This window comes from Oncorhynchus kisutch, linkage group LG23, assembly GCF_002021735.2.
Source record: "Oncorhynchus kisutch isolate 150728-3 linkage group LG23, Okis_V2, whole genome shotgun sequence".
Classification (NCBI taxonomy): Eukaryota; Metazoa; Chordata; class Actinopteri; order Salmoniformes; family Salmonidae; genus Oncorhynchus; species Oncorhynchus kisutch.
In genome coordinates, this window is record NC_034196.2 from 2,528,406 (window position 1) to 2,545,187 (window position 16,782).

Consider the following 16,782-nt stretch of genomic DNA (forward strand, 5'->3'; position numbering starts at 1 on the left):
ATGGTGGGTAGTGTATGGGGCTTTGGTAACATAACGGATGGCACTGTGATAGACTGCATCCAATTTGTTGAGTAGAGTGGTGGAGGCTATTTTATAGATGACATCACCAGAGTCGAGGATCGCTGGGATGGTCAGTTTTATGAGGGTATGTTTGGCAGCATGAGTGAAGGATGCTTTGTTGCGATATAGGAAGCCAATTCTAGATTTAATTTTGGATTGGAGAGTCTGGAAGGAGAGTTTACAGTCTAACCAGACACCCAGGTATTTGTAGTTGTCCACGTATTCTAAATCAGAGCCGTCCAGAGTAGTGATGCTGGACGGGTGAGCAGGTGCGGGCAGTGAACGATTGAATAGCATGCATTTAGTTTTACTTGTGTTTAAGAGCAGATGGATGCCATGGAAGGAGAGTTGTATGGCATTGAAGCTCGTCTGGCGGTTAGTTAACACAGTGTCCAAGGAGGGGCCAGAAGGATACAGAATGGTGTCGTTTGCGTAGAGGTGGATCAGAGAATCACCAGCAGCAAAACCAACATCATTGATGTATACAGGAAAGAGAGTCGGCCCGAGAATTGAACCCTGTGGCACACCCAGAGACACTGTCAGAGGTCCAGACAACAGGCCCTCCGACACTGAACTCTATCAGAGAAGTAGTTGGTGAACCAAGCGTGGCAATCATTTGAGAAACCAAGGCTGTTGAGTATTGAGTCTGCCAATAAGAATGTTGTGATATACAGAGTCGAAAGCCTTGGCCAGGTCAATGAATACTGTTGCACAGTAATGTCTCTTATCGATGGCGGTTATGATGTCGTTTAGAACCTTGAGCGTGGCTGAGGTGCACCCATGACCAGCTCTGAAACCAGATTGCATAGCGGAGAAGGTATGGTGGGATTCGAAATGGTCAGTAATCTGTTTGTTAACTTGGCTTTCAAGGACCTTAGAAAGACAGGGTAGGATGGATAGAGGTCTGTAGCAGTTTGGGTCTAGAGTGTCACCCCCTTTGAAGAGGGGGATTACCGCAGCAGCTTTGCAGTTTTTGGGAATCTCAGACGATACGAAAGAGAGTAGAACAGGCTAGTAATAGGGGTTGCAACAATTTCGGCAGATAAGTTTAGAAAGAGAGGGTCCAGATTGTCTAGCCCGGCTGATTTGTAGGGGTCCAGATTTTGCAGCTCTTTCAGAACATCAGCTATCTGGATTTGGGTAAAGGAGAAATGGTGGGGGCTTTGGCGAGTTGCTGTGGAGGGTGCCGGGCAGTTGACCGGGGTAGGGGTAGCCATGTGGAAAGCATGGCCAGCCGTAGAGAAATGCTTATTGAAATTCTCAATTATAGATTTATCGGTGGTGACAGTGTTTCCTAGCCTTAGAGCAGTGGGCAGCTGGGAGGAGGTGCTCTTATTCTCCATGGACTTTACAGTGTCCCAGAACATTTTGAGTTAGTACTACAGGATGCAAATTTCTGTTTGAAAAAGTTTGCCATAGCTTTTCTAACTGCCTGTGTATATTTGTTCCTAACTTCCCTGAAAATGTGCACATAACGGGGGCTATTCGATGAGGGCAGACAGGTCTGGAGTGAGAGGGGCATGCTTATTGAGAGGGGCATGCTTATTTAAGATCATGAGGAAGGCACTTTTAAAGAATAGCCAGGCATCATCTACTGACGGGATGAGGTCAATGTCATTCCAGGATACCCCGGCCAGGTCGATTAGAAAGGCCTGCTCGCAGAAGTGTTTCAGGGAGCGTTTGACAGTGATGAGGGGTGGTCGTTTGGTTGCAGACCCATTACGGATGCAGGCAATGAGGCAGTGATCACTGAGATCTTGATTGAAAACAGCAGAGGTGTATTTGGAGGGCGAGTTAGTTAGGATGACATCTATGAGGGTGCCCGTGTTTACTGATTTGAGGTTGTACCTGGTAGGTTCATTGATCATTTGTGTGAGATTGAGGGCATCAAGCTTAGATTGTAGGATGGCCGGGGTGTTAAGCATGTCCAAGTTTAGGTCACCTAATAGCACGAGCTCAGAAGATAGATGGGGGCAATCAATTCACATATGGTATCGAGGGCACAGCTGGGGGCAGAGGGAGGTCTATAGCAAGCGACAACAGTGAGAGACTTGTTTCTGGAAAGGTGCATTTTTAGAAGTAGAAGCTCAAATTGTTTGGATACAGACTTAGCCTGCAGAGTTCTGTATTACTATCTTTGCAGTAGATTGCAACACCGCCCCCTTTGGCAGTTCTATCTTGGCGGAAAACGTTATAGTTAGCGATGGAGATTTCAGGGTTTTTGGTGGTTTTCCTAAGCCAGGATTCAGACACGGCGAAGACATCTGGGTTGGCAGAGTGTGCTAAAGCAGTAAGTAAAACAAACTTAGGGAGTAGGCTTCTAATGTTAACATGCATGAAACCAAGGCTTTTACAGTTACAGAAGTCAACAAATGAGAGCGCCTGGGGGGTGGGAGTGGAGCTAGGCACTGCAGGACCTGGATTAACCTCCACATCACCAGAGGATCAGAGAAGAAGTAGGATAAGGGTACGGCTAAAGGCTATACGAACTGGCCATCTAACACGTTCGGAACAGAGAGTAAAAAGAGCAGGTTTCTGGGCACGATAGCATAGATTCAAGGCATAATGTACAGACAAAGGTAAGGTAGGATGTGAGTATATTGGAGGTAAACCTAGGCATTGAGTAATGATGAGAGAGATATAGTCTCTAGACATGTTTAAAACAGATGATGAAGGCTGGGACTAAAAACAAAATATAACTAATGTAAAATATCCTGTCTGTAAAATGTATAGAGTATGTATAAGCTGGATGTAGAAGCCTAAGAATTGTTTATCCATTCATTTACTCCAATTAGGGGAGGGGTAGTAGGGTTAGGGGAGGGGTAGTAGGGTTAGGGGAGGGGTGGTAGGGTAGGGTTAGGGGAGGGGTGGTAGGGTAGGGTTAGGGGAGGGGTGGTAGGGTTAGGGGAGGGGTGGTAGGGTAGGGTAGGGTTAGGGGAGGGGTGGTAGGGTTAGGGGAAATAATAAACTAAAACATATTTACATTATATGGGGGATACAGCAGACACTGAGCTAGGATTAGGGGAAGATAACTAAGGAAAATACATTTTAAATAATATATAGATTTACAAAAGGATCCAAATGCAGGAACAGAAGGCAGATAGTTGGAGTCTTACAATGTTTATTAATCCAAAGGCGTAGGCAGGAGAATGGTCGTAGACAGACAAAAAGGTCAAAACCAGATCGGATTCCAGGAGGTACAGAGTGGCAGACAGGCTCGTGGTCAAGGCAGGCAGAATGGCCAGGCAGGTGGGTACAAAGTCCAGAAACAGGCAAGGGTCAAAACCGGGAGGACTAGAAAAAGGAGAATGCAAAAACGCTGGTTGACTTGGAAACATACCAGACGAACTGGCACAGAGAGACAGGAAACACAGGGATAAATACACTGGGGAAAATAAGCAACACCTGGAGAGGGTGGAGACAATCACAAGGACAGGTGAAACAGATCAGGGCGTGACATATATGTGGGATTGGAAATTATGCAGACAATTACATTGATATAACAATAAAAATAAATTAAAGGATAAACACTCCAGACAGCCTACCCGACCACTCGGAGGCATCCGCATGGTCCTAAAGCACACAGTTCCAATGATAAAACTGGGGGGGACAAAAATGCAATTTCAGAATGTGGGGGGGACATGTCCCCCCATCCCCAGTGAAAGTTGCGCCCCTGTTCAGATGAACAAAATATGAGTTGGCCTACTGTATGTTATCTGGATATGTTCCATGCCATAGGATGTAAGCTTGTTCATTTAGCTGACAAGATATGCTTATAAGTCTCATGCCATTATTTTATATTATATGATTTTATAGTAAGAAGAATAGAATTTAACATAGCTGAATAAAATAAAAAGGATATTTTTCCCCATTCCAGAGCGAGTTTGTATAGTGGCTATGTTGAACATAAAAGTGATCATTTGAAACAGGTCATATATAGTAGATTTAGAGATATTTAGCAGCTTTAGTTGATACAAACCTTAGAATTCCAAACATATACGGGCTGCATCATCCGACTATAGGCTATTGATCATTTGAGAAAATCAACAACAACAAAAAAACTTGCACTGTGTCCCTCAGGCCTCAGGCTGCACAGCTGTTCTCTCATCAACATATTTTTATCCTTCAGACTATTCTCAATGTAATATTGTCTTCAGTAATATGTCAAATTAGTTTAAATTTAGAAAGTCTCACTATCAAATGAGCAAGAACAGAGGCAGGGGGGGGACAAAATGACATGTCAACTGTATGCACTCGAATAGGGAATGGATGGAGCACACTTTCCCGGTCCGTTTTTCAATGATGCCGGGTCGGCTACTTCGGTTTTATGTGCTTGATGTATGAGCAGCTGAGAAATGAATATAAAAACACTTATTTCACTCCATGCATCAACCACTGTTTGAGGAGCATGCTCTCGATAAGCGACAGGTGATATTCCGCTCAAACTCCATGTGCCATGGGCTCTCCAACCCTGTTCCTGCCGCTACCCAGTGCTTCATTTGGGATACCTGAAATCTCAAACTCATTCCACAGAGGGCTGAGTTTCTGCAGGTATTTGGTTTTTCCTTTCAATTAAGACCTAGACAACTTGGCGAGGGGAGTTCCTCACTAATTAGTGACCTTAACTAATCAATCAAGTACAAGTGTAGAGCAGAAAACCTGCCGGCCCTCGGTGGAAAGAGTTTGACACGTGACCTAGAGCTGTACATTCTGTCCCAGACTGGTGGATAGCCATTTTTTTTTAGCTAACATAAGGTAACCAATCTATCCAGTATGCATAATGAGGCAGTCCACACTCAAAGGGGATTACTCAAATGTGTTTCATTTTGGAGTATAGGCTAGTCCAAAAATGTACCAAAGACTCCTTAAATTGGCCAGAGCAAAACACTTTTAGATTTTAGTTCACAAAACAACCCTTAATATACCTCTACGCATTTACAGTACCCTTACAATATTTACGGCTGACATATTTGTAACTCTGTTGGATACAATCACCACCCCACATCCAGAATGCACTGGAGCAGGTCACAATGACCCTCGTATATTTGCATCCAATAAATATTACAGATGACAGTTAAGATTTGGGATGAAATATGAGCCAGTGGGGCACAATATAAACCGACATTTTGATGAATGTAAACTACAAAGGAAATGGAATGGTTTTGGATACTGGACATAAATCTTGGCAAGCCCATTCGTTTCATTCATTTTCACGCACGGGCTGCGAAGTGGCTGCAAACAGCCTGTGACTGTCTGTCTGTGCCTTGGTCGTGGAACTGCCTATGTTTTTCAATGTGAGCACTGCAGCCTTGGTTCATGTTGGCTGCACAGTGTTGACTGAGGAAAAGCCTTTTCCAGAGCTTCGTTGACACTGTGTGTATGTGTGCACTCATACATGGATACTGTATTTGAGTGTTTTGATGTCTGTATGGGCATGATGTAAGGCGCGAGAGTGGTTTGGTTGTTTTCCTCAACAACTGGTATGTAGGGGTTTATGGAATTTCACAATGAAGCTGTAGAGTATGAACATGTGTTTGTTTGAACGTGCGTTTGAATGTAACTCACAGAGCAGATGAAGTTGGTGCTATAGCAGTAGCACATGTTTTCTACAAGTTCTCCATGCGGGTTTCTGCCAGAGCCAGTTTAGTAACAGCTTTAAAGTGCAGTGTGCCCCTACAGCACTGTAAATCTCTCCTTTCCCAATCCACTGAGGAGTGGATGGAGAAAGAATGGCCTGCCATCCCTCCTCACACTACCTCACACAGCCATGACAAGGCCCTTTGTGGTGAAAACTACTCTGACAAACGGCACTCACTGATTACCTCAAAGAGAAAGAACACGGCTCAAATGGCACCCTATCCCCTATACAGTGCACTACTTTTGACCAGCGCCCATTGGGCAGTGTGCACTATAGGGAATAGGATGCCATTTGGGGGACACCACAAGGCGACTAGCGTTTCACTTCAAGCTAGCCATCACGATAACAGAAACTGTGCAGAGAAAGCGTCTTGACAGGGGAATGACACCCGTTATAGTAGTAGAGAGAGGAGAGGACAATCCCCCAGATAACCATCTCCGTCTCCTCTACATTGTTATTGTAATATTGTGACATACATCAGCGTTGTGGGTACGAGAGGTACAGTATGCTCCAGTTACTAATGGCATATTGGATGTCTGATGCTTTCAAGGCACTTTTACCATCCTGTATAGAGGACTCAATCTCAATGCTTTCCTGTATTGGGACTGTTTCATTTCAGGATTTAACGTGTGTAAAATGGCTGTTTGCACCATAGCTTCAGGGCTAACACACAGTCAGAGGTACTGACCTAAATTACACAGTCTACAAACTGCAAGAACCAGAGAGAGACAGGCAGACAGACAGAGATACAGACAGAGAACAGAAGAGAGCACCTGTGTCAAATGAAATCATGCTGTATTTCAAGAGATCGTGCCAATTTGACCCAGCATTGATATTAAGCAGAGGAAGCAGCACACGGACGAAATAGACACAACGTTACATTCATGTCAGGGGTGGGGTGGCACGGAGAGGAAGAGTAGCAGAGACAGACAGAGCAGACAGAGAGGATACAACTGCAAATGGCAAATTACTGCATGAGAAGCAAATTGGAAAGAGAGAGAGGGGGAGGGAGAGAGGGGTGAGGATTGGGATAAAAATGTGAAAAAGCCTGATGAATGACAAGAGGGAAAGAGGAAAACAGTGAAGTGACGTCAAATACGGAGATGGAGTGCGTTTCAGACAAGCACTTTGATTGAGTTGGAGACGCATTGCTTTTGTCAGCGCCGGTCCATGTCAGGATAAGCAGAATAACATCTCTCGTCAGCGCCGGTCCATGTCAGGATAAGCAGAATAACATCTCTTGTCAGCGCCGGTCCATGTCAGGATAAGCAGAATAACATCTCTCTTGTCAGCGCCGGTCCATGTCAGGATAAGCAGAATAACATCTCTCGTCAGCGCCGGTCCATGTCAGGGTAAGCAGAATAACATCTCTCGTCAGCGCCGGTCCATGTCAGGATAGGCAGAATAACATCTCTCGTCAGCGCCGGTCCATGTCAGGATAAGCAGAATAACATCTCTCTTGTCAGCGCCGGTCCATGTCAGGATAAGCAGAATAACATCTCTCTTGTCAGCGCCGGTCCATGTCAGGATAAGCAGAATAACATCTCTCTTGTCAGCGCCGGTCCATGTCAGGATAAGCAGAATAACATGTCTCTTGTCAGCGCCGGTCCATGTCAGGATAAGCAGAATAACATCTCTCTTGTCAGCGCCGGTCCATGTCAGGATAATCAGAATAACATCTCTTGTCAGCGCCGGTCCATGTCAAGATAAGCAGAATAACATCTCTTGTCAGCGCCGGTCCATGTCAGGATAAGCAGAATAACATCTCTCTTGTCAGCGCCGGTCCATGTCAGGATAAGCAGAATAACATCTCTCGTCAGCGCCGGTCCATGTCAGGATAAGCAGAATAACATCTCTTGTCAGCGCCGGTCCATGTCAGGATAAGCAGAATAACATCTCTCTTGTCAGCGCCGGTCCATGTCAGGATAAGCAGAATAACATCTCTTGTCAGCGCCGGTCCATGTCAGGATAAGCAGAATAACATCTCTTGTCAGCGCCGGTCCATGTCAGGATAAGCAGAATAACATGTAGTAAACGACGGATGATTTTAATTTTCTCCTTTCAAATGACAGAGCTGAACTGCGGTTTACTGTCAGCACGTTGACAATCAGCTCGATTCAATCACAAGGTGGAGAGGAAAACAGCGATTGCAGGGGAAATGAAACTGCTGTTGAGGGAATTCAGTTTGAATTCCGTTTGTTGGAGAGGTGTCGAGGGGCGAGCAGGTGGCAGGGCTCTAAGATAGAACAGAAAAGGCAATACGTAGACTCTAGGCTCTAGAGCAGGCCTGGGCAATTATTTTCCATGGAGGACCACATTAGAATATATTTTTTGCCATCGCGGGCCAGAATCATATTACAGAAGTATACATCATGTGTATGACTGTGTTGACAGATATATCTACTGGAAATCCTGTCCAGATAGGCTACTTATTTTACTTTTTTAACAAGCACAGAAATAAACCACATCGTTGTTCTCCTTTTGGTAGATATTTTCATTATTAAACATGCAATGAACTACACAGAGGGAAAAGCATTCAGCACCACGGACAGAACTCTTGTTAACGGGTATGCACAAAAACACAAGAGAGAGAGAGACCTCAACATTACATTTAAACTTCTCAATCAGTGTGAGGAGTGAAGTCTCTGATGGGCATTGACTAGAGCAGTGAAGTCAGGTATAGTTTCTGACGTCGCTATATGCAGGATGGCTGAGAGGTGAGAGTCAGTAAGAGATGATCTGTGCCTTGACTTCTTATATTTCATCACTGAACATGTCTGTTCACATACGTAGGTTGACCCAAACAGTACAAACATCTTCTGAGCATGACTCCTAATCTTTGGAAAGTCATTGAGAGATGCATAGAACCTCGTCAGAGACACTGTTTTGAATAGTTCTCCAATACCGGTATGAGATTGAAGATCGATAAGCTCAAGTTGAAGGTACATTTCCCTTGAAGGCTTTGACAAGGCTGTATATCTGATGTGCAAAAAGTCCCTTGTAGTTTGGAATTCAGCTCATTCATGATGACCATGATGTCCACAGTGAAAATCAGCCAACTATTCTTTATCTTGCAGTTGAGGGAAATCCACATATTTTCCTTTCATTTGCAAAAACTCAGCAATCTCCGACTTCAGGTCCCACACCCTTTTAAGCAGCCATCTCGTGTTTGTGTGGTAGGGGAGATCTGCATCACCCGACTCTGTCTCTTCAAACTGTGAGACAAACTGCCTGTGGTTTAAAGATTTTGCTCTTATGAAGTGTATCACTTTAGTGACTGTATCCACAACATGGCTTATTTTCAGAACACATTTACAGAGCACCTCCTGATGAATAATGCATTGCAGGAAAATAATTATCTGATCTGGGTTCAACTCAGTTACTTGATCTTGTATCCTTTTCAAAAAGCCAATGTTTTTTCCTGTCAAGGTTAGGCACCTATCAGTGGTCACACTGGATAACTTTTCAAAACTCAGTTCCAGCTTTGCCACACACTTATTAACCTCCTCCAACAAATATTTCCCCATTTCATTGACTGCACTGAGGCAAGCTCCTCTGTAATTTCAAAGTCTGGGATTATGCCTCGTAAGAATATCAACAACTGCACCGTGTCACGTGCATCACTGCTCTCATCCAGGGCCCAGGAGAAATAGGTGAAATCCTTTATCTTGTCTTTCAACTGTTGTTCCATATTCTCTGCGATGTCCTCAACACGCCGTGCCAATATTAGTCCTAACAGGGAAACATTTTCAAACAGCACTTTCTTGTCAGGGCAAAGTATTGCTCCAGAGTCAATTAAACATTCTTTAATAAATTCACCCTCAGCGAATGGCTTGCTATGTTTAGCAATTTTGTGGTACATAGCGAGCTCTCGCAATTCCGTTGTTTGCTGAACGCAGTTTTGTGAAAAGTCCTTGCTGCTTTTGCAACTGAGAAAGCAACTCTTTCGATCCACTTGCCCCCAGCTCAGAAGACCTATTCCTATATCTCTCTGCACACTTCATCTGGATGTGTCTTGACAAGTTGTAGTCTTTTAAGACAGCGATGCTCTCTTTGCACACTAGGCACACAGCTTTCCCTGATACCTCAATAAATAAATATTTTTGATGTCCACTCTTTCTGGGACACCCTACATTCATTGTCTACTTTCCTTTTCTTTGAAATCCTTTGCACAAATTCTAGCTAGCCGCCATTTGTAACTTTGACGTGTGCGTCAGCCTGTCGGTCACTGTCTGTCCTCGTGCAGTTGTTATTTATACGGGCCTTCAAAATAAATGTCCCACAAGCGGTGGGAGTTCAATCATTACACAAAGGCCAGTATTCATTGGGCTTTTAATTTGAATGACAAATACGTTTTTCAAAACTTGACTAATCGCAAATTATTTTTGAATCAGGTCGCCGCATACGGCCTCTGGGCCGGCCTTTGCCCTGCTCTAGAGAGTGAACCTAACTTAGAACTGCTTAGAGGGAGTGCCTATTAGCTATTGTTGGAAGAGATATATGGAGGAGGTATTTAGACCTCGAATGGAAAAACCTGGTCAAATAAATGTTAAATCACAAATGGGTATAAACTCCTACAAACAGACTTTTGAAATGTCCACACTATGCTCAGACATGCTCAGACAGGAGTGCCTGCCCATCCAGGTGTGTAAGTATCTACTTCCACCAGAAATGAAATGCTCAAACATCTTTGTCACTCAAATAGATTGTGGTCTCACAACCGTCTTCAGTTAGGCCTCAGTCATCAATGCACTGTAACATGAAAAAAATAAATCACGATGATAGATACTGTAGCCTATGGCCATTTTGATTGATTTAGTCCAGCAGGCAATTTGATCCTCTCAAGTAGTTTGATATACGATTATTGTTTTTTACCTTTTATTCTGTTTTTGGCACAGATCCACTTGCTTTCTCTTTTCCCCATCCTTCTATTTTGAAAATCATGTCTTTCCAGAGAAAGATTGTCCAGTTAAATTTTTAGGTCTACCACTACTAATGAATAACAGAGCATCATTGAAAATACCCTTTATTGGGTTTTGGGATTAGATATCCTAACCAACTACAGTATACAGCAAACTACCATATCCAGCAACTAGGTATCCTGACCTAAATAATTCAGTAAGTATATTGTTGTGACCCTAAATTATCTTAACTGTCTCAACAATCCTATGTAGGCCAACAGAGTATTAGACATGCTTAATGTGCTGACAGTACATCTGCACTACAGTGCTCCATGTGTGCTCCATGTGCTCTGTGTGTGTGTGTCTTGTACGCTCCGTAAAATTTTAGTAAAGTAGATCTGCACTAAGCACTAACCTCCCTGTAGAGACAGAGAGAGAGGTGTCTCTCCTGCCCTCCTTCTATCCTAGTGGAGCGCTAGGCTGAGCAAGGCTGGGAGGAGGGCCAGGAGGAGGGCAAGCTGGGAGGTGTAGTATGCAATAGACAGATGGTCCTGCTAAGAGGTGTAGCATATGTCGATGCCTTCGACAAGCTGGCTCCCAGACAACACAGTACCCACTTGAAGTTCAGCCCCACTTCAAACGTTATTTTCCGGCTCTGCTGTGCTGTACGTACTAAGTAGTCAATGTATCGTTTTTACTACAGTACGCTAATCTCCTGAAACCACTGAGTCGGCACTAAACACGTGCCTAACTGTGAAAACCATACATCGCATAAAAAGTAGAGTAGACGCTGTAGGATATTATGGGATGGTACTGTGATTAGTACTGTACCTTTTCTGAGGTGGAGTAAAAGTGTTCCTTTGTGCAACTCCAGCGTGAGGCTGCGATCTTGTTGTCCCTCTGTGTGTATCAGTGTCCCAGAGTTTTGCAGGGTTTTGAACTTCAGAGAGATACTGTCTTTGGCTGTTCGAATTGGTGTTGGGTTGGGGCTGAACCTGTAGAGCAAGCAGCCACTGCCTTCAAAACTTGCCACATCAGACTCTGCAAAAAAACATATTCATAAGTAAAGATTCTACAGTAGGATGTAGTACAATCAGACTCTGCAAACAAGAGATTACATTACAACAAGATTCTGCACTAGGAGAGTAGAAATGCATATCACAACCCGCATATTCAGCAGAAAGACAAACGCATACATTATCTTCAGTTCTAGTTGTAAACCAACTGGAATAACTGAATTTAAACCACTTAAAGAGAATAGTAGAGGCATGAGGAGGTGATTCAGTCTCAAAGTGGTGGTCATTCAGAGTGTTCAGTATTTTCATGAGCTATTAGCTATACATTATAGACTCCAGTGTGTGCTGGTTGAGTGAGATTCAGATAAGAAGCTAATTTCTCCATACTTAACTGCTTCTAATGAAGCAGGGTAGCCTTTGTCCCTCACACATCAAACCACTTCAATGATTGAAGACCTGTGATTAAGAACACTTTAATATGAGGGTACTGACACATTTGATCATTTATCTTATATTTGATCTTATTTATATTGTTGGTAATGTACAGTGGGGGATATACCATGAGGCAAAAGAGGCCTCACATCATCAATGGGCCTCATAAGCTGGGCATATTTATTATTATATATATTTTTGTATAAAAAATGATTTCTCCGTTTGTGGCCCCCCATGCACCGATCGAGGCATAATAACATAAAATGACATCCGTCTGTTTAAGCCAGAGATATCTGTTTTTGTATAGGCTGTGTCTAAATCCAACGCATACGCCAATATTGGTTTTCCATATCTGTGATAGAAGGTGGCTGAGCTACAGTGGTGTTTGTCAGACAAGAACACATACAGAAAATCGTTCTTCTCACAAAAAAATGTCTGTAGCATAAGAGCGGTTTGGGCTACACACTAATATGACTGCAGCGGGTGCGTAATTGGCGATAGAGAAGGTGCAGGAGAGCAAGAGAGCAGAACTGGGTGATAACCGGAGATTTATTATGCAAAACCAACGGCATCCAGAACAAGAAGATAAATAGGCACAAAAATAACCCGTTGTGAGCTCACGGGGAAAAGTGGATCGAAGATGGCTAGAAGGCCGACCGCCGAGCGCCGCCCGAACAAGGAGAGGACCCGACTCGGCGGAAGTCGTGACAGTACCCCCCCTTGACACGCGGTTCCAGCAGCGCACCGACGCTGGCCTTGGGGACGACCCGGAGGGCGAGGTGCAGGGCGATCCAGGCAGAGACGGTGGAACTCCCGCAGCATTGAAGGGTCCAACACTTCCTCCACCGGAACCCAGCACCTCTCCTAAGGACCGTACCCCTCCCACCCCACGAGGTACTGAAGGCCCCTCGCCCGACGCCTCGAATCCAGTATAGAGCGAACAGAGTACGCCAGGGCCCCATCCAGGGGGCAGAGGAACCTCCTGCACCTCAGACTGCTGGAGCGAGCCAACCACCACCGGCCTGAGGAGAGACACATGGAACGAGGGGTTAATACGGTAATCAGGGGGAGCTGTAACCTATAACAAACCTCGTTCACTCTCCTCAGTACTTTAAATGGCCCCACAAACCGCGGACCCAGCTTCCGGCAGGGCAGGTGGAGGGGCAGGTTTCGGGACGAGAGCCAGACCCGGTCCCCCGGTGCGAACACCGGGGCCTCACCGGGGTCTGCGCTGGTTTTCTGGTGCAGCATGGCCAGCTGGAGGTGAACATGGGCTGCGTCCCATGTCTCCTCCACACGCCTGAACCAGACGTCCACCGCAGGAGCCTCGGTCTGACTCTGATGCCACTGCACCAGAACCGGCTGGTATCCCAGTACGCACTGGAAGGGGGAGAGGTTAGTGGATGAGTGACGGAGCGAGTTCTGAGCCATCTTGTCCCAGGGCACGAACGCTGACCACTCCCCCGGCCGATCCTGGCAATACGACCGCAGAAATCTGCCCACATCCTGGTTCACTCTCCCCACCCGCCCATTACTCAGAGGGAGGAGACAGCAGGACTTAGAGAACCAATCCACAACGACCAGGATCGTGGTGTTTCCCTGTGGGGGGGGGAGGAATCCTCCGACAGGTAGTTTCCCTCTGGGCAGGTGCCTAGGAGCCTTACACTGGGCGTACACCGAGCAGGAGGAAACATAAACCCACGTCCTTGGCCAAGGTAGGCCACTAGTGCTTCCCAACCAAACACCGTCCGACCGATCGCAGGATGACCAGAGGAGGTTGACGTGTGGGCCCAATAGATCAACCGGTCACGGACAGTAGACGGAACGTACAGACGACCAGCAGGATACTGGAGGGGATCGGGCTCTGCAGGTAACGCCCGCTCAATGTCCAGCTCCCACACTACCGCCACCATCAGGCAGGAGGCCGGGAATATGGGAGTGGGATTCATGGGCTGCTCCTCTGTGTCATACATTTGGGACAGTGGAACGTTGTGTTAGAAAATCATTTTAGAAAATCATTTTGCCTTCATGTTTTGGGAACCTGGTCTGTAGGAAAGTGAAAAAACAAAACGGTTGAAAAACATGGCCCACCTTGCCTGGCGAGGGTTCAGTCTCCTCGCTGCCCTGATGTACTCCAGATTGCGGTGGTCAGTCCAGATGAGGAAAGGGTGTTTAGCCCCCTCCAGCCAATGTCTCCATGCCTTCAAAGCCTTGACAACAGCCAACAGCTCCCGGTCCCCCACGTAATAGTTTCGCTCCGCCGGGCTGAGCTTCTTCGAGAAGAAGGCACAGGGGCGGAGCTTCGGTGGCGTACCGGAACCCTGAGAGAGCACAGCTCCTATCCCAGCCTTGGACGCGTCCACCTCCCAAATAGGGATCCGGATGGGCCAGCACGGGAGCCGAGGTAAACAGAGCCCTCAGGTGAACAAAAGCCTTGTCCGCCTCAGCCGACCACTGCAAACGAACCGATGATGAGTAGGGCGTTTCCACATCAAGAGGTATACGGGTAATTCCTCGATAAATTACTTTTCAATTTTTTTATTATCAAAACATACTTCCTTTTAAGTAGTCCTTTGACAATTTGTTCATGTTTGAATCTGTTATTCAATGTGTTTCTATGGGCTAATACGATTAAGGACAAATTCAATGTTTAATCAGATGTACACTACCATTCAAAAGTTTGAGATCACTAAGAAATGTCCTTGTTTGTGAAAGAAAAGCGATTTTTTTTTGTCCATAGCATCAAATTGATCAGAAATACAGTGTAGACATTGTTAATGTTGTAAATGCCTATTGTAGCTGGAAACTGAAGATTTTTGATGGAATAGTTATATAGGCGTAGAGAGACCCATTATCAGCAACCAATGTGTTCCAATGGAACGTTGTGTTAGAAAATAATTTTGCAATTATGTGAGCACAGCTGAAAACTGTTGTCCTGATTAAAGAAGCAATAAATTGGCCTTATTTAGACTAGTTGAGTATCTGGAGCATCATCATTTGTGGGTTCGATTACAGGCTCAACAAATAACTTTCTTCTGAAACCCGTCAGTCTATTCTTGTTCTGAGAAATGAAGGCTATTCCATGCGAGAAATTTCCAAGAAACTGAAGATCTCATACAATGCTGTGTACTACTCCCTTCACAGAACAGCGCAAACTGACTCTAACCACAATAGAAAGAGGAGTGGGGTGCCCCGGTGCACAACTGAAAAGAGGACAAGTACATTAGTGTCTAGTTTGAGAAACAGATGTCTCACAAGTCCTCAACTGGCAGCTTCTTTAAATAGTACCCACAAAACACCAGTCTCAACGTCAACAGAGAAGAGGCGACTCCGGGATCCTGGCCTTCTAGGCAGAGTTCCTCTGTCCAGTGTCTGTGTTATTTTGCCCATTTTGCCCATCTGGCCAGTCTGAGATATGGCTTTTTCTCTGCAACTCTCCCTAGAAGGCTAGCATCCCAGAGTCGCCTCGTCACCATGCTTTTCTTTCAAAAACAAGGACATTTCTAAGTGACCCCAAACTTTTGAACGGTAGTGTGTAAATACATGTATGTATGTATGTATGTATGTATGTATGTATGTATGTATGTATGTATGTATGTATGTATGTATGTATGTATGTATGTATGTATGTATGTATGTATGTATGTATGTATGTATGTATGTATGTATGTATGTATGTATGTATGTATGTGTGTGTGTGTGTATGTATATATATATATATATATATATATATGGCATTCTCTCAACCAGCTTCATGAGGAATACTCTTCCAACAGTCTTGAAGGAGTTCCCATATATGCTGAGCACTTGTTGGCTACATTTCCTTCACTCTGCGGTTCAACTCATCCCAAACCATCTAAATTGGGTTGAGATCGGGTGATTGTGGAGGTCATGTCAACTGATGCAGCATCCATCACTCTCCCTGGTCAAATAGCCCTTACACAGCAAAGCACCCCCACAACATCAAACCTCCTTGTCCATGCTTCACGGTGGGAACCACACATGTGGAGATCATCCGTTCACCTACTCTGCATCTCACAACGACAGCGGTTGGAACCAAAAATCTAAAAAATCTCAAATTTGGACTCATCAGACGAAGGACAGATTTCCACTAGTCTAATGTCCATTGCTCGTGTTTCTTGGTCCATGCAAGTCTCTTCTTCTTTATTGGTGTCCTTTAGTAGTGGTTTCTTTGCAGCAATTCAACCATGAAGGCCTGATTCACACAGTTTCCTCTGAACAGTTGATGTTGAGATGTGTCTGCTGCTTGAACTCTGTGAAGCATTGATTTGGGCTGCAATTTATGAGGCTGGTAACTCTAAGGATCTTATCCTCTGTAGCAGAGGTAACTCCGGGTCTTCCTTTCCTGTGGCAATCCTCATGTGAGCCAGTTTCATCATAGCGATCCATGGTTTTTGCGACTGCACTTGAAGAAACTTTCAAAGTTCTTAAAATGTTCTGGATTGACTGACCTTCATGTCTTAAAGTAATGATGGACTGTCGTTTCTCTATGCTTATTTGAGCTGTGTCATAACATGGATGTTGTCTTTTACCAGATAGGGATTTCTTCTGTAACCACTCGTACCATGTCAAAACATAACTGATTTGCTCAAACGCATTAAGACGAGATTAACATTTAACAATGCATTCCAGATCACTACCTCATGAACCTGGTTGAGAGAATGCCAAGAGTGTGCAAAGCTACCATCAAGGCAAAGGGTGGCTACTTTGAAGA

The 16,782-nt window shown here is 44.8% G+C and overlaps 1 protein-coding gene across 2 annotated transcripts in view; it reads right to left on the reverse strand.

Moving 5' to 3' along the window:
- LOC109868726 (contactin-associated protein-like 4) overlaps nucleotides 1–16,782 on the reverse strand; it is a 205,921-nt gene that overhangs the window by 100,419 nt on the left and 88,720 nt on the right. For both annotated transcript variants that reach the window (XM_020458457.2, XM_020458456.2), the window contains exon 5: nucleotides 11,431–11,640. In XM_020458457.2, coding sequence (XP_020314046.1) covers nucleotides 11,431–11,640 — 210 coding nt within the window. The remainder of the gene's footprint in view (nucleotides 1–11,430; nucleotides 11,641–16,782) is intronic.